Source organism: Ambystoma mexicanum, chromosome 12 (assembly GCF_040938575.1).
Source record: "Ambystoma mexicanum isolate Mex_15411 chromosome 12, UKY_AmexF1_1, whole genome shotgun sequence".
In the NCBI taxonomy this organism is placed as follows: Eukaryota; Metazoa; Chordata; class Amphibia; order Caudata; family Ambystomatidae; genus Ambystoma; species Ambystoma mexicanum.
The window spans coordinates 997,944,885-997,963,889 of record NC_090936.1 but is presented as its reverse complement, the minus strand read 5'-3'; the positions used below and the strand labels follow the sequence as shown (position 1 = coordinate 997,963,889).

General features: G+C 46.3%; 1 protein-coding gene across 7 annotated transcripts in view; it reads left to right on the top strand.

The window, feature by feature from the left end:
- PPP6R2 (protein phosphatase 6 regulatory subunit 2) overlaps positions 1-19,005 on the top strand; it is a 2,012,581-nt gene that overhangs the window by 1,917,260 nt on the left and 76,316 nt on the right. For all 7 annotated transcript variants that reach the window (XR_011281892.1, XM_069629515.1, XM_069629514.1 and 4 more), the window contains one exon: positions 6,530-6,688. Coding sequence is in view for 6 of the 7 variants with exons in the window: in XM_069629515.1 (XP_069485616.1) it covers positions 6,530-6,688 (159 nt within the window). In the remaining variant the exon portion in view is untranslated. The remainder of the gene's footprint in view (positions 1-6,529; positions 6,689-19,005) is intronic.

Sequence of the window (19,005 nt, the reverse complement as noted above, 5' to 3'; positions counted from 1 at the left end):
CGGTGCGCATTCTCACACAGCCTTTGCCACTGATGGTCCTCCATCTTCATTCCCATGTCCCTCGCCCACTTCCTCCTATGTGCCTCTGTCACCACCCTGTGCTTCTATTAGGGCCTGGTATATTTTGGAGATGAGATCCTTCCTCCCCTTTCTCGTGTCTAGTACCTTCTCTGCGTGTGTCAGTTACCTTTGCAGGTCCTCTTTCCAGTTCAGACATCAGTACCCCTTTTAGCTGCAAATATTTAAATAACGAGATCTTTCCCCCTCCCAAGATTTCTTTCAGCTCATTTAGCTCTATAAACACATCTTTTTTTAAGGCCTGGCCCACTATTTCCACCCCTCCCTCGAACCAGTCTTGGAATCTCTTGTGTCCGGGGATGCGGTCCCTAATTGGTAGTGCCCAAATGTGACTCAAAGGTGAGGGCCTGGTCGTAACTCCCGCCATTTCCCTCTTGACTCTCCAGACGGACCAGAGCGGGCCCAGGAGCCTGTGTGCCCTTACCTTTCTCGGGGATGCCTCATGCGGTGTCCACAGTCATTCTCTGAGCCTGACTGGCCAAAAGAGGTGGTTCTCGGTGCCCACCCATTGCTTTTGTTTATCTACCCATAAATGGGGGACTAGAGCTCTGTACTGGGCCGCCCTATAGTATGTGTGCATTTCAGGTAGCCGCACCCCTCCCTTTTCCTTGGGTTGTACCAGTTGTATTGTATTGTATTGTATTATTTATTTGATAATGTGCACAAAACCCAGGGGTAGCCGGGCGCAGCAGTCATAAGAATACTTGAGCTTAGGTTACATACATGGAATACATACAGGGAGTGCAGTTCATGAAGAAATTACAGAGCAGGTATACAGAGTGCATTCGGTGCCGGATAAGTGAAGTACAAGTTCCTAGTTTGGTAAAAATTTTGATAGGTCCTGGCCTAACGCTATTGTAAGTCGTCGTTGGTCCAAAGCCAAATTTTCACTTTGCATCTAAATCTGGTGTAGGGTAGGTTGGCTCTCAGTGCGGTGGGCAGTGCATTCCAGGCGTGAGCAGCTCTAACTGGGAAGCTTGCCCCACCCGCTTTGGATAGTCTGAATCTGGGTGTTTCAAGCAGAAATTGGTTAGCGGCTCTAGTGTGTTGAGTGGAGGATTTTCTTGTCAGTCTGGCCGAGATATATGGGGGCGCATTGTTATTCAGGCCTTTGTGGGTGAGGGATAGTGTCTTAAGAAGAACTCTATCACTGATTTTTAACCAATGCTGGCCTTTTCTGATGTTAGAGATGTGGGCTCTATGGGGTATGTCCAGAGCTGCTCTAAGAGCATTATTCTGAAGTATTTGCATTTTGATTATGGCAGTTTTGCTAGCTCCTGCATAGAGGGTGTTTCAATAGTCCCGTTTTGACATTACTAAGGCATTGGCTAGGGTGATGCAATTAGATTTCGAGAGGTAGGGTCTGCAGGCCCTGATTAATTTGCTGGTGTAAGCTGTGGAGGACGCTAGGGAATTAACTTGTTTTTTGAGAGATAGCGTGGAGTCGAGGTAGAAACCTAGTGTTTTTACCTCTGTTGCCACTTTGATTATGTTGCCATCAATGTTAAAGGCACGGTAGTTTGGGCTAAGTTTTCTAAGGTTGGAGTCGGAGCCCAGGATCAGTATCTCAGTTTTGTCGTCATTCAGGCAGAGGCCGTGGGAGGCCATCCATGCCTGAATGATGAGGTAGATCTTATTTACTAGAGCTGTGTCTTCGACAAAGTTGCCAGATAGTGGTAAGAGGATTTGCGTATCGTCCGCATAGTTGGTATAGGTTACTCCTAGTCTGTCCAATTTGTCGAAGAGTGGCTTAGTGAAGATGTTGTACATGGTAGGTGAGACACATGAACCTTGTGGGACGCCACAGGTGATATGTATTGGGTCCGCTGAGGCTAAAGGGGAGAACACTCATCGTACGGTTGGCTAGGAAGGATTGTACCCAGGCTATAGCTTCACTTGAGAAATGGGCGGCAGACGCTAGGTGGTTGCATAACACTGCGTAGTCCACCAGGTCAAAGGCCGCTGATAGATCAAGGAGGAGGAGCATAGCTGTTTTACCTTTATCCTTCAGCTCGTCGATTTGTGTTTTGAGATGGATAAGGGCTGTTTCAGTGCCATGTAATGGTCTGAAACCAGATTGGCGAGAACCTAGTAGTTGGTTTGTCTCCAGATAGTTTTGGATCTTGAGGTAGGCTACTCTATCAATGATTTTGAGGAGGAATGGGACTGTGGTGATTGGCCTATAGTTGGTAGGGATGGCTGGATCGAGGGTCTGTTTTTTAAGGAGGGGTAGTACCCAAGATTCTTTGAGGTTAGATGGTACAATGCTAGATTTAAATGAAGCATTAATTAGTTTAGAGATGAAGAGTGCTAAATCTCGTGCTGCGTCCTTAATGACTTGTGCAGGGCAGTTATCACCTTGGCAGTTAGAGGGCTTTAGTGATAGGATCACCTTTTCGGTTTCTAGGATGGATATGTTGGTAAAACTGAAAGGTTGGCAATTGTATTGGGTGGCTGTTCGGTGTGAATTAGTCGAGTGGATAGTGTGGGCTTTAGTAGGGCTCAAGGATGCTTTCTTCTTTGCAATTTTGGTTTGCAAAGTTGCAATTTTGTTAGCTAGGGCATTTTGGATGCTAGTGCACCACTGTTTATCTTTGGGGACGTTGTCTACGGGAGCAATAGGGTTTTCCATTTCCCGGAGGATGGAGAAGAGTTCTTTAGAATTAGAATTAGCCTTGCTAATTCTCTCATTGAATGTGTCTTTTTTGGTTTGGATTATTTCCTTCTTATATTTATTGGCAAAGTTGTTAAGGATGGTTTTATTCTCAGCCGAGGGTGTATGCCTCCAGATAGCTTGGAGTTTGCGCTTTTGGATTCGTAGTTCTTTGAGGTGAGGGGTGAACCATGAGTTGAGATGAGATTCTCGTTTGCTTTTACGAAGTTTGATGGGGGCTATTATGTCCAACGCATTGGACATGGCGTTGTTCAATGTTTCAACTAGTATGTTAGGGTCCTGGTTAGTATCGCTAACAGCAAGGGCTGGTAGAAGGAGAGGGAGCAATTTTTCCAAAGTAATGTCTTTTTTACTTCTGGTTGGCATGGCTGGTACTATATCCTGGTTAATTGGTTTAGGCAGTTCTATAGTTAATGAGAAACTGATGAGGTGGTTATCCGTCCATGTTTGTGGCAGGATTTTGGAGATAGTGGTGTTACAGTTTCGGTTGGCTATCCATTCTAGGGTCCGTCCTTTTATGTGCGTGGGGGCAAAAATGTTCTGAGTCAGGCCATGACTTGTCTTTAGGCTACTCTGTTTCTTTCCCTGCCAGAGGAATCTCACTATCCTTCTTTTAAGTTATTCAAAGTATGTATCCGGTAGTTCTATTGGCAACGCCTGGTATAGGTATAATATTCTAGGGAGGAGGGCCATTTTCTGTGCATTTAGGCGCCCTAGCCATGAGATGGTAAGTTTCGACTAGATATCTAGCTCCCAGAAGAGTTGGTGCAGAAGGGGTCGGGGGGGGGGGGGGGGGGAGTTTAACTCGTATAGTTTGTGCAATTCTCTAGGTGTCTTCACTCTGAGGTTACCTCATGCTATCTTTCTCTACCTGTATCCCCAACCCCTTCCAATCCATTCTGTGCTCCTCTGTTGTCCCCCCCCAGAGGGAGGAGGATCAATTTGTTCACATTTACCTTAAAACCCGATAGGCTTCCATACTCTTCTACCACCTGGAGCACTTTCGGCATTGTATACCATAATATCGTTTGCATACATTCTTACTTTATGGAACTCATTTCCCACCCCTATACCCCTTATCCGTGCATCCCTGCGGATTTCCTCCCCCATTGGTTCCATTGCAAGTGCAAAAAGTAGAGGGGACAAGGGGTAGCCCTGTCTAGTGCCCCTACTGAGCCCAAATTCCCTGGATTTTGCCCCATTCACTACAACCCTTGCAGGTGGGCCCGTGTAGATGGCCCTGCACATTTTGTCCCCCACTCCTATTTTTCTTAGCCACTGGCATCTTTTAACAGTAGCTCATTACTATGAGTTGCATTGTATGCATCCTTTCGCATTAATCCATGGTCAGGTGCTGTTGAAAAAGCCAAATTTTGATAGATTTGAACAATTGAAAAATTGTGGGGGCATTCTGAGCCCACACCGGGATCAGGTCCCAGAGAGTGGGTGCGTGACAATATGATTGTTTGTGGGTCCTCTCCTTGTCGACCAATGTGATTTGAGCCAGTTGGTCAATATACTGTGCAAGGGGAGTGTGCCACCAGAGATATGGCGCTTACCTGCCAGGTACGCTGGAGTGCTACTCGTGGCTGCTTTGTAGATGATGCATGCAGTCTTGAACAGTATCCTGGTCTGGAGAGGAACCCATTGTAGTTCACGTAGGACAGGGGTGACTCAGTCACATTTCTGTGCACCTGTAATGCGGCGTGCTGCAGCCTCGGGGACAGCTTTTAGGGGAGTCAAGTGAGCAGCTGGGAGCTCTATCCGGAGGGTTTTTCCCCTATCGATGTGCGAGACCACAAGGGCCTTCACTGCAGTCTGGAAGTCCTGCAGTGGGATTCAAGAGCAACAATCCAATCTTTACACAATGGGTCATGTCCTGCATTGAAATACTCTTCTGTAGAGCGCATCTCCTCTTCACAATATGCATTCCTATTTCAGCATAAATTCTCCCCACTTTTCCCAATCAAGATAATTTTTATGGGTGCTGGGTGGTCTTCCTACATAAGCCTTCTGTAGGCAATGCACATTAGATGTATCCTCCAGGAGGATGCAAAATTGGATAACAAATTTCAAAGAAATATGCTGCTTTCTCCCTGTCCATCCCCTGCTTAAGATTTCGCCAGAGTGGTAGAGAATAGGTGCAAGCCTGAATATAAGATTAGGATGTGTTTGTCTTCATGGTCACTCCTTTAACTCCTACTCGTTGGTGATTTCTTTCTCCAACCTACTACACAGCACACATTTGCCATTGGTCAGAACATTAACAGACCTATTGGATTTAGAATCATTTAGCTGTTGGGAGCACCCAGCCACACACTGGAAAGGGTCAAGCCTGTGTGCCATGTAAAACACAGCTGCATGGTGCTTGCATACTGCTTTGGGGAGCCAATTGCGGGGCTTAACGCTTGATGGCACAATATGAAAATGCTGTTGGAGTTGTACACTACCTTGTCCTAGAACTGCAGTTGACACCATGAAAGTGATCTTGGCATTCTGCTTCAATGTGTGGGAAAAGCATAGAGTTTTAGAGCAAGTCCAATCACAGTAACTTGGTAATTGTAAGATGTTAACACGCTTCTCATACCAGGATTTTAAAATCCATGAAACCATGAAATCTGTGAAGTGGTTATGGAAAGTAGGAGTTCCGCTATCACTACCCATTGTTTCTTGACTTAATAGGAAATATGACTGCTTGCAGCCGACATGCCCTCGTAAAGTAGAAGCCCGCTGGTAAAACAGCTAATGTGCATATCAGTTGACAAGCTTTGATCTTTGAAACGATTTTGAACATCGTTTTTTTTGGGAAACCTGTGATTTGTTTGCTATGTATGAACTTCTGTTTTTGCAGATATCCACAAAACACTGTAAACAAAGGTCAGTGTGATCCTGGCCTTAAAACAATGTGATGTACTATATGTATCTCGCTATGGGCACTCAGCTGAAGGAATATAGTGCTCCTTTGTAGGAATAGGACAATAATTCCTGTACCTTACCATACAAAACTATTTCTATACAGGAAATAATCAATATTGGGGCATAGTTGGGTGGTCATGGCATACAAGTGCATGCATGCATGCATGCCTGTTGAACATGAGAATGCATGCATAGAGGACATACACATTCAGAAAAGGATAACACTAACAATGTGTGTTCCTAGGTACTCAAAATACAAATTCAAGGTTTGTTTGAAAGGTACAGAACGTATTCCTGAAGCGCATGATGACAAATTAAGGTGCAGAATATGCAGAGACATTCTCCATATGCACACACCTGCACTCACAACATATGTCTCAATTAGTTGTATGTCTGTAGGGTGTACAACAACATCCATGTGCTTACAAAGTATGTTGTCTCAGTGATCTTTGACAGTAACAGCTTTGGGGAAAACCAACCACATCAAGATGGTATTTCAGCAGAGGCATCCCTGCTTGCGCTGTTGTACATTTTGGTAGTCTTTCTCCCTCTAGTTTGGCCTGGATGCTCTCGTTTACTTTATAGTACTTCTTACGCCTTTTCTTTTTGCAACAAGAGGCTTTATCAATTAGTGGGACTCAAGCACCAATACCGATTTTGCATGCCTTTCACTTTCCTGGTGTGTACTAATGTGTAGATGCAGATTGAATTGGCATTTTCATGAGTTCTGCGTGTTGGTTACATAATGTATTGCAATCAGTGAGGTTTGAGACCCAAAGGCAGGATTGCCTACCTAGCATGGGAAGCTTTTGTATTCTAAAGAACAAGAAAATGAGAATTGTGTCAACTCTGATCCTACAGTGATGCAGATTGCCTGGTTATCGACAAGCTGACTATTGCAGATGTGGGTCCAGTGAAAACATCCATGCCAATGAATACACAGACCGAGAGCCCAACTGAAGCCCCCAGCATGATAAGTGTGACAGCCGATGCCTCAGAGACCCTGACAAAAGGCAAGAGGTGAGTTCTGCATAAAGCAGCATCTGTATGGTGTGCCATAATACTGATGGCAACCTGCTACTTGTGTGGGGTCATAAATGAGAGGCGGATACAAAGTGGTGATATTCTGAACATCAGCCATTTTTATTAACAGGAAGGGGTTTGTATGAAGGCCTAACTTTCCCTATCCTAAAGAGAATGTCCCTTCCTATGAAACTAAAACTAAAGCAGGTTGACACGAACATACATAATCAAAATCGGTATCCTTTAAAAATTCGGCGGAACTTTTCAAAATCTGCAAGGAGCTGTCCATTCCTGCTGCAGTCTCTACCTCTCCTGTTCCCTCCCAGGCCCTTTGCACAGCTTTAGCATCTCCCATTATGGAGCTAGCATTCAACAACCCAGTATAGTCTGCAAACCCACTGTAAAGAAAATTGCACATGCTACTGCCACTACTATACAGTTTATCTGCGATATATTATTGCTATTCTGCTATTGTCCCATATATACGAAGTTATATTCTATACCGAAAATTCATTCCAATAGATTATTTTGCTCATCTAAGAAATCTCCTCCAGGTGCAGGTCTGTCTTCGGCCAGCATTTTTTGCACACACGAGTCAAATGTGACATCATGGGTGATCTCTATGGAGCTGCCTGCGCCCCATTACTACAGTTTATTTTTTATACGGGTTGCTTTTGGAGTATGCTTTCTTTTTTATTGTGACATCTCTCCGCTGATGACCCATTCCTTAAACCCATACAGAGACTGTGGAAATCCAATTCCGTTGTCTGAACCACAAAAGTGCTGTCTGGGCCCCAGACCATGGCATAAAGGATTGCATCCCTACAAGTCCATACTACTGGAGACCATGAGGGAATCTGGTGAAATGGTCTTCACAGCTTTCCACAAAGGCAGGAAGACTCTTGCCAAGAGCATGCCTTCTGCTTCAAATGATTGTTGCTCATCTGAGACAAACAAGGCTTTAGTTTATCCCTGGTAAGAGTGTGTGAAGAATAGTCTGAAGAAACTGGATAGGCGATCCTGCTCTGAGTGACTCCATCCTCCAAGAAGCACCATCAGCACTCCAGGGAGTCTGCTTCAGGCTCAGAGGAATTACAGTCAAGGTACGGTTCTTCACCAGATCCTCTAGCATGGTGAAGTCCAATGACACGATTTAACATAGAAAATGTTGAATATTTTCACAAAGGTCTTGTTGACTGAGGTGGAGCAAAGGCTCACTTCACCGCGCCATTTCAGGCCAGCAGAAGCACCTCCTTGGCCTGTCACTATATGCCCTCCTGAAAGCAGTCTATTCCCCCTGACTTGGGGACTGCTCCACTCCAACACCAAGCAGCTCTGCATTCAGACATGTGGGCAAGGTGCTTCTCCGTTCTAGTACCTCTAAAATGCATAAAAGCTCAAGATTCACCCCATCTTTGATTAAAAAAAAAAAGGTGACCTAGTCCGGCTTTGATTGGAGTCCCTGGGAGAAGTGGGATATGAGTGACTTTCATGAAGAGCTGTAACGCTCACCTGATTCCCACGGGGGCGTCGATCGGAACTGGACTGCTAAGGTCTCCACCAGCGTTATTCGTAGTGCAGAGACCGCTGACTGGACTGGCCTTCCTAGCTTTGCCTGCTTGATTTGTAAAAGTAGATTCCTAAAAGCAGGAGGAGGGGAATTAGCCACCCAGTGGACACAAGGAAACACTTGTTTAATTTGTTCCCTCTAAGCACCCCGATATTCCCCTTTTGTTGTCTCACCTTATTGTTTGTAATGATGAGCTCTCCATCCTGCACCGAGCGCAAGGGCGCATAGAATCCCAGTTGCTTCACTGGTTTGAAGATTTTGGGCGAGTTCCAGACATGTTGGACTCCGTGGTAAATGGCAAGGAGCCGTAAGTATAATGTCTATAGAGTTCAATTGTCTGTTATTCACTCGTTTTTATCCCTTTGTATTGCAGCTTAATCCGAGAAGAGTTCACCTGAAGTGCTGCAGGTTGCGTGTGGGTAGGAGTCTGTATTACCCAGCGTTGTCCGGTAAAAGCGAAATAAATGTCTTTAACAAGTGTTCTTTCCTCCCACAGGTGCGGCGTTAAAGAGGTGGAACGCCGATGAAAGATGCCCAGGGGAGCGGTAACTCTGGTGAGTATAATATGGTTGCTTTGATTGTCTTTATTAGCACCCGGCTCACCTTGTTCTTTGTCCCTTCCAGGTTCCACGGATGCAGTGATGAAATGATGGCTGCAGCGCTGAACTGTGGAGATGCAGACCGGTAAGTATGGCGCGGCGCGCCTGCTAGCGATGCAATGCTTTTATTTCCGACGTGCCTTTTCCAATTCTGAAGTGCGGCGAATTCGGGAACAGATGAAAATTAAAAGATAAGTTCTTGTTCTTATTTCTCTTTCTTCTAGGATGGTGTTCAGGTTCGAGGCGGGCGTGGCAGAGGACTGGATGCTGCAGGCACGGTGAGCGTCACGCTGCTGAAGTGCAGAATAACGCGAAGCATGGGCTGCTGTTCGGGCGTGGTTTAAATAGCCTGCAAAGTAGTCCCAGGTAAGAAGTTCTCCAGAACCACACCCGAGTAAAAGAAAGTCCCTGTAATAAAATAGTCCCATCCAGGCCTCACGTGGGCTTTGATTCATTTGCAGCATGGTCTGCAGGAGGTAAGTCATGTCTATGAGGCTGGCGCCTATGGCGCCAGGACTGATGTCTATCATGAGCCTGGTGCCTAAGGCGCCAGGACTGAACCCAGATAGCCCCCAGCCGGAGCTGCTGGGGTCTCAAATGTCTGGATGCCTGCTCCCGAGGCTGCTGGGCTGGGTCCGGATGCCCGGGGGTAGGCATCATGACAAGAGCTCTATATGCAGGATGAGCGGTTGGACAGCTTGGCTTTTGAACATTGCTGCCTTACTGGCCCAGACTCCTTGCCTGGGCTAGAGTTAATGCAGACCTTGGCCTATGCAAGGTTGATGTTCCTGCATGGAAGACTTATGCACTCTTTGATCAGTTCCCTCTTTTGTTGCCTTTTAAGGTGTCTTGATTATTTTTTCCAGTAACACCCATCCAGGTCTTGACCCTTATGTACCCTATTAATGTATTTTTTGCACCAACCTTTGAGAGCTCAGTACAATCGCTAACCTTGAAGTGGTGCAAGTACACTAAACCCAAAATGTAAGCCAAGCCCCTTTCAAGGCAAGTTTCAAGGCAGAACAGTCAGGCCTAACTTATGAGAGGGGACGTAGGCTGGAAAAAAGGTATGCTTAGTCCACCTACGTATCCATAGAACATACACTACACTGGTATACTGAAAAGTAAACACGTTTATTAGCTAACACCTATATACCGCTATTAGTTAAGTGCTATAAAACATAATAGTCAAATACCTAGTGTAGTCATGAAAACAGTAAATTGCCCCAAGGGACACCACTATACTATATTGTTTGATCGCTATCTAGTGATGGGCACAGTACATATAGAGACCAGGTGTGGGAAGTTAAGGGAACCAGACAGTAGTACCTCAGTATCCCAATGCCAACACTAGCATGATCGTAGCAAGTCTAGGCCTCTAAAGATCACCTCATTCAATGGATTGCATTCGCCCACTGATTCCTCATCTTGCTGATATCCATCAAGCAACAGCTGCTAAGAAACGTTTTCAACAGGTGAGTAGTGCGGCTTGACATAGTCTCTCAACTCCCCTGTGTTCAACCACGCCACTCCTTGACACCGGATGTGACATTGATCGCCGTACAAAAGGGATGCACTATGCCCCCTTAACTCGGTTCAGTTTTTGCATGCTCAGCACGCTACTCGGAACACAGCTCGATCTTAGGATTCAATTTTCTTGCTACACAAGAATGTCGGGGCCTAAACCATATGGTTTCAAGTGCTGCAAGGTCTGCAACTCCATGATGTCCCTCACGAACCTGCACATATCTGTGTTGTGGTGTCTGGCATGATAAGGAGCAATGTGGTTGATTTCTGGCCATGAACGCAAGGGCGGTGAAGGCTCGGTAGACCCCCTTCAAATTTACTGCCGAAGTCGGTCACAAAAGCTTCACACAAGGGGGCCTACCCCGAGAAACAGGAGGGCAGGTGCCATAAAAAAACAAACCGTTGCACGTGCACAGTGAGTCCCACCACTCTCCCTCTTTGTCCTCTCTGAAAAAGAAGCACAGACTCAATTCTGACTCGTCGGACGACCGGTGTAAAGCCTACCCTACAAAAGTGGGTGTTGAGGGAGCAGTGGGAAGATATTGAGGCAGATGAGGCAGGTGTTTGAAAAGGCTGTGGCTGGTACGGGTTTGACCTGGATGCTGCAGGCGGCTTCAACCATGCCAGTTTCGTCCAGCACAAAGTCAGCCAGGGGAGGTTAAACATGCTCAACCATGATGGGCAGATCTGCATCAGCACCCATATCAGATCAGGAAGCATCTCGCCCAACATAAATGCTGCGTGAACAAAGCTACATGCCGGAGTTGAGAACAGAGTGTTTTTATTTGATGCAGCCTATCTTCGATGAAGAGGGCGACCCAATCCATTTTGGGATGGAGCAACTTGTGGGCTTGGCCATGAACCTGTTGCCTGACTTGGAGTTGGCGGAGGGCCTCCACGATGTCAGCCGACTGGACACATACTCCGATATAGAGTTTCAGCAGGCAGTCCCGTACTCGCATTCCAATGGCCAGTACTGCAAGACGGTTTCAGTGCTCTGTCGAAGCCATTGATGCCGTACGACCTTAACCAACATTCTTGATGGAGGACCACAGGTCGCACAAACTCTGCCATTCAACAGCACCATCGCGGAGCCCGTCATGCATCTTTGGCAGCGTTCGTACTCGACGCAGAATTAACAAATACAATCCTGTCAGAGGCGGCTTTCCGTTTCTGATGGTGCAACCGAACCCCAAGGGGATTGTGATACAGGCTGCAATGGTTACCTTGAGGTCCTCTTCCTCCACTTAGAACCTTCCCAGTGATAGGGAGTCGAAGGTCTACGCATTGGTGAAAAAGGTTTTCATCTCAGGGACTATGGTGCTAACAGCAGTCAACGGTTCTTGTGCTTTTGCTAAAATTTCAAATATTTTGTGGAATACCAACACTGAGACAGCTGACCAACACCCAGTGAGGGAGATGAGGGACAGGTATTTGCAAATCATCAGATATGGTAAAGAGATTGAATGCCAGGTGCTCCACGATGGGCTGGATGTCACGGACTGTTTGGGTCGTGCCATGGGCATGTCAATGGTACTGCACAGATCTGCCGATCTTAGAATCTCTGGCTTTTCACCAAATGTCCAGGTGAAGTTCGTTCACTAGATCTTGTAAGGGTGTTCTTAATTACGCTCACACCAGAATCGATACACCCCGCTAGGGATATAGGGCAAAAAGGCAATCTTGTAAGGATAACCAGTTTAATCTTACAAAATGAGCATGGTAGGAAAGGACTCTGCTGCCCGAACGGTCTTCTCCTGTCCCTCGCCACATTCTTTCCTGCCAAAGTGGTTTCAGGCAGGGGTTTATATAGATCTGGCTTGCTGTGAGGTGTCACTGGAGCTGGATCATGGCTTCATCCCAATCCGTCCTTTTTCCATAATAGGGATGCTCCAAAGCCTTCTTTCTTCATTGTCAGTGGTTTTGTCAGAGCATGCTATTCTACATTTTGCTAGCTATGCAAAAACACACTGCAGCTCTGCAGACTTTTACAAACCTTGAGGCCTAGTCCAAGGAAAAATGTTACGTTTTTATGTACAAACAATTAATTTTCATTCATTCTATTCATATTTCACTCCTCCTGCTAACGTTATCTGGGTCCTGTAGTTTCCTCCACACTATATACTTTATAATTTTTATCTCTAAGTGCACTTTGCCATACAAAACATGCTAGTCCTATTTTTAACGTGCATGGACCCTTGATGGACAGTGGACACCTGATGAGTCAGTTCGTGCTGGCTATGGTGACAAACACCACACACTAAGCCTGCGGTCTGTTTTGAATCCCACGGGCCACATTCCTTCGGGGAAGGAGGGGGAGTTGGACTCATCTACAGCACTAGTTAAGCTTTTAAAATGCCTTGGATCGGACATTACAAATCTATCCAACTAATAGTTAATTGTGCCTTATATTTAGACAATAACTACCTTCTTGGGTGCTTGCCTATGTCTGTGTATGTGATTGTTTGCATGAGAGCCTTCCTAGTGCCACTCCTCCCCCCCTAGTCCATTTTAGTGCCTTAAAGAGGTCTTGCCTAACTCTAAACTGCTTGGAGGTTCGGGAGTACCCTTGTTCCTTCCCAACATTCTTCAATGGGGAACATTTGTTGGGCCCGAAAGCTGATGAGTCCCTCAAGAAGCTTAAAGATTTGAAACTGGCAGCAAATTCGCTGGGGCTGGTGGTGCAGCAGCAGCCTGCCAAGCAAAGTTTCGCTTTCATCTCTGGATGACAAGGCTTGAAGGAGTAGTCCACCTTCACCAGAAGGTCGCAACTTCCTCAGGCCAAGCGGGGACAGGGTAGGTTCCCGTGGCCGGGAAGAGGCAGAGGGGCCTCCAGACAGACTAGCCCTACCATAGAGTCATCAGCACTCGCATCTCAGAAATCTCATTTGAGGTCTCGCCCTCCCCACCATACATCTCCAGTTGGGGGGAGTCTCTCCAGGTTCATAGCAAATGGAAGGCGATCACTTCGGACGCCTGTATAATACAGTTGTTCTAGCTAGGCTACTGCCTGCCATTTCTAAAGAAACCCCCAGACAAACCTCCATCACCCTCACGTCCATTGGAACAGGAATTCCAGGTGGAATTGGAAGCACTTCTGTTGAAGGGAACAGTAGAGGAAGTGCCAACTGGAGAGAAGGGTTCTGATTGTTACTCCTATTCAGAGACATATCCAGGATTGCCTAACAAGTGGGACCTGAAGCTAATGTAGTATGGCTCACAGAGTGACATTAACATCTGTAAATGCTGAGTGGGCATTTACAGATTTTGGGTGGCCCTACCCTGTCTACACCTCTGCTCCTGATACTTCCTGGTTTCCAAGAAAGGAGGAGGACTATGTCCCATCCTGGACCTCAGCGACTTGAACAAGTTCTTGAGAAAGGACCCATTCAGAATGGTAACGTTGAGGGTGATTCTCCAGGCTCTGCAGTGCCAGGATTGGCTGGTGGTGCTGGCCATTCTGGACGCTTATTGTCAAATGCCTATCCACAGGAAGCACAAGCAATTCCTGAGGTTCGTCATTGGGGATTACCATTATCCGTTGAAGGTGTTCCCATTTGGCCCGACGTCCGAATCCAGGGTTTTTACCAAGTTGATGGCAGTTGTGGTGGCCCATCTAGGTGATCCGGCATCTTAGTATTCTCATACTGGACGATCCAGCGTCGGTTTCCAGTGCAGGTTTCGAGGCTCCTCGAGGACACTTGCTACCTGCTGCACAACTTGGGCTTCTCCCTGAATTTACGGAAGTCGCAGGTTTCACCGGCACAGAAGCTCCAATTCATCAGAGAAGTCCTGAACACTCAAAGGGAAGACTTTCATTAGATTTCATTCTCCCGTAGATCCCCCATATTATAGATATCCCTTCCAGCTTGACAATACATATATCACGTTACTACACACCCATACCTCAGTTCCTTTTTTTCCACGCGCTCAGCACGCTGTTGGGAATGGAAAAACTCTCTTCAATGAGAACGTTTTTCACTTGACGACGATATGTCACAACCTGAAACCTCAGGTGTCAAGTGCTGTAAGGACTGTGGCTCAAAAATGGCCATCACAGACCAGCACTGTATTTGCATGTGGTTCTTTGGGTTGGACCGCAGTGTCACACAGTGTGTTTCCTGTCGGCATACGATCCTGATGGTGATCAGGGAACGATAGGCGAAACTAGCCCTCCGGCGGCCTCCCTGGTGCGATCGACTTTCAAGTCGGCTGCCAATACTGTAGGCCCCACACCCGAAAAAGTCGGGCGCCATGAAAAATGAAGCGCTCTCCCTCAAGAAGTTGCTCTATTCGTCCTCCCACAAGAAGAAACCACACTGCCATAGACACAACTCCAGGTCGTCAGAGGAGCAGGGCAAGTCCTTTCCGGTTAAGAGTGCCCCGATAGAGGAGTGGGAGGCATTTAAAACTCAAATGCTCCAGCTTTTCGTAAAAAGCTGTGGTGGGTACGGATCTGGCCTCCATGATGAAGACAGTCCAGGCACCAGCTGCACCCAGAGGTTGAGGCACCAAGGTGGCCTTGTCAGGTGCCACACCCTCGAGCTTGATGCTTATGAAGCTGTCAGCAGCGTTGATGGCCTTTCAGTTGTCTGCATCGAGAGGCCTCTCTGCGACCGTCCCATCGGCGCTGGCAGTTGACTGATTGCCCAGGAGTCTAGATTCGAATTTTTACATTCCATGAGGTCGATCTACGACGAAGAAGGGGACCTGGTCCTGTTTGGATTGGGGACGTGCGAGTTGGGGGAAGCCTACTTCTTCACTGACCAAGCCAACCTACTGGCCTTGGCTTAAGGTCTGCATAAGGCAAGTAGGCTTGTCGCCTCACCTCGATCTGCAGCAGGCATCCCTTCATCAACACTCCAATGCCCAGTACATGATGACAGTGGAGAGAGGGTGGTTCTGGCCTTGGCCCTAGTTACCCGTCAGAAAACAGGGGGGGGTCCTGGGAGTCCCTTTGCTGGACATTAGTCCTGGTTACGAGGGCCTTACTCAGAATCTTTTGCTCACTATCTTTCACAGAGGAGAAATGTCCAAAACATATCAGTCTTAGCCCTGCCCTGGTGCAGTCGAGCACCGAAATGCTGGGCAATTCTCCTCTGAACAAGAGTACCAACAGCAACCCCAGCCACATGTTTCGGTGACCCTCCTTATGCATATTAAGTAGCTTTGGGTTTTTACCCTAAGTTACTAGGGCAATCCAGACGTGGAACCCTTGCTCACTGTTCTTAGAGAGGCACAGCTCCACCTAACTGATGAGGCCCCAACCAAGCGGAAACACATGTCTGGGATTGCTGTTGGTACTCTTGTTCAGAAGAGAATTGTCTGGCATTTCGGTGCTGCGAAGGCCTTAGGACTTGTGGTACAGCAGCCTGCCAAGCAGTCCTTCGGCTTCTCATCTAGAGGCACGGGCTGTAGACATCACGTCCCATTTAGGAAGAAAGCGCAACAACCACAAGCCAGAAGCATTACTCATTTCCTGGAAGGGGCAGAGGATCCTCAAAGTGCCAACAGACATCAGTGACGGCAGCTCCCGCTAAGCCACTTTGAGTTATCCCCACAAGTATGATGGGTTGGAGGGAGGTTCTCTGAGCACTGGGGCAGGTGGAAGGAGATAAACTCAGGCACCTGGGCCTTGTAGTTCATCACATGGGGGTATTGTCTACCCTTCTTGCAGAAACCTCCATATAGACCACTCCCACCTCCCCAGCAACCACAGCAGAAACTCCAGGAAGAACAGAATACTGCTTTAAAAGGGTGCAATGGAAGAGGTAGCAAGCAAAGCATACATTTGATTTCCATAATTGATTACCAGAGTTTGTTAATTAACATGCTGTTTATTAGCAAACAAACACAGTTGATTAGTAATGTTTTACTAATATTTTTAATGCCACACAGTTACTTGTACTATACAAATAAAAATGAAAAACAATGCAGAAGTTTTGTGTACCACTGAAGTAAAACATTAGTGAGATAAGTCAGACCTTGCAAGTTCTTTAAAATTCCACATGACCTGCAGGTCGAGTAACTTAGTTTACCCACTCGATCGAAGAGAAATGCATTCGACCCATGGCAATGTATGACAACAAATTTAACTGTGCTTTCTGTAAAATGGTGCATGTCATCACAATCCCACTTTAGTTTGGCATACTGCTGCCACCCAGACGCCAACCCTTCACAGTGAAACTTGCATTTTTGCATTTAATGCAAACAAAGCAAAGTTTAAATTAAAATTTCAAACCTCCCATGCAAATGGTACTGGCCCTTCCTAAAATTTACTAGACTATGAGCGGGTGAAAATACTTTGCAAACCCTTGTTGTGTGTCTGAAAAAGGTCAACTGCGTGAATGGACACACATAGATGTGATAAAAAGGCTCTGAAAACAGTTTGGCCAGTTCTCTTCTGCAGGTGCCAATATATAATGCAATCATAATCTTAGAGCAAAGCGAGCTCTGGAGGCTAACCACAGTGATGGTAGTGCAGTAGATCTATAGATGTACACACTGGATGGAACTATTGATCACTAGTATGCGTGTACATCTAGTTAGCTTTGTCTATTCATTATGTAAGAGGAAAGAAAGTAAGAGGCTAAAGAGTGTATGGTGTATCAAACCGAGAACTAGGCAAACTAGGTGGAATATTGTAGTTGGCGGCCATCTCACTTTCAGGGTAGCTGGTATAAAGCAACAGGGTGATAGGACAGAATGTCAAGGAGTATGGGATCAGGTTGTGAGTTGAGCGCAAGCTGCATGTAACCAACAGGTTACAGAACTAGGTTTGCCATCAAAAGCATTTGGCTGTTTGATCATGTACATTTTCAAAAGCTTCCACTCGTCAATATGATGCATCTTCCCCAACATAATGAAATATAGTTGACACTATGATATTTAGATACACTAAACTACACTTTACTGTAAAGCATGGAGACAATACAATGTTTTACAGTTGCAATACTGTAATTATGCATTATGTAACCAATTACATTTTTAGAAATGGAATTGAATGACCATTTAAAAGAAATAAAGTTAGCACATACTTGTCTTTGGCAGACAGGATATGGTTGGGTTTATAAATGTATTATCCTGATTGAATTCTGGTTTGCAATTATTTGAAAAAGAAAGATTCTTGCTTGCATACTCACACAGGCCTTTGGCACATACGAGTTGAAGAGACTGCTGCACACTCTCAATTAGCCCTTTTGAACTTGCAGTGAACAGAGAAAAGAGGGCAGAGGGAGCCCTGAAGGCAAGAGAGGAATGCAGGGCAATCTGTGCTTTCATTGAATAGGGTACCTTAAATAGATAGGTTTCCTACACAAGTGCCAATTTAATTAGACCTACAGAATTGCATAGCAAATTGCTACCCAACACTGTTTATTTGATGCCTTGCAAAGAGAGGATCGGACTGGTATTCTTGTTTCTTTCTGGTACCCAAGAAAGGGGAGGACTCAATCCCATCCTGGACCTCAGGGCCTTGAACAAGTTCTTGAGGAAGAACAAGTTCAAGATGGTGACGTTGAAGGAAGTTCTCAAGGAGTGGTTGGTGTCGCTGGACTTTCAGGACCCTTATTTCCATGCGCTGATCCAATGAATTCAGAGGTGGCTCCTGAGATAAGTCACCGGGGACACTCGCTATCAGTTCAGAGTGCTCCCGTTTGGCTTGAACTCTGGGCACAGAGTTTTCACCAAGCTGATGGCTGTGCACCTCAGGAGATCAGGCGTCATGTAACCCTTACCTGGATGACTGGTTGATCCGTTCAAGGTCCCCAGGACAGTCATCGACTCAGCTTGAGGAAACCTGTTCCCTTCTTCACAGTTAAGGATTCTCCACAAACTTCCAGAAGTCCCGTTTCACACCAATTCAGAGCCTCTAATTCATAGAAGTGGTCATGGACACTGTTAGGGAGAATTCTCTGTTTAGGCTGAATTTCCCTACCTAGTGAGTCCCCCAGCAGCTTTGCTGGATTTCTGGGGTTTCTTTTTTTCTCCTGCCAAGAGTGGGACTCTTTTACCCCCACTCTTGGACATGTTGAAGTGTGTTTTCTTGGTTAAACCTTGTGTTGAATGGGCTATGGGGTCTTTTACTCCATAGGGCCTCATGTATTTTTGTGATGTGGGTTACACAGCACCCTCTGTGCCGTGACCCAGGGGTGTCCTAGGGACTCCCCAACATAGACTCCATACCCTGGGACTGACTACTGTCTCCCAGGGCATGTAAAGTCACCAAAGACTTTGCTAGTCTTGAATCCTGAACAGAACCAGTACAAACCATCATATTGTGGACGTACTGGCTGGGGCAATTCGATTGCCCCAGGGTCTGTTAGTCGAGGGGGCACGTCTCCGTCCCCCCTGATCGAGTTTTGGCTGGTGGCAGTGGAAACTACGTTTTATATTCGACCGCGAATATTTTCCTATGGGATTTCCCATTGTTTTAGGCTAACACATTTAATTATTTATTTACGGTAGCCTTAAACGTACCGCCGGTTTATATATTTATTATTATAACTCCGGTTGGGACTTTTTGCCAAAACTTGATTCTAAAATGGCGTTGGCGTTCGCCTCTGTAACTCTGACCCAAAGTGGAGCCCTTTGTTCCACTTTTGGCGGGCTTCTCCACA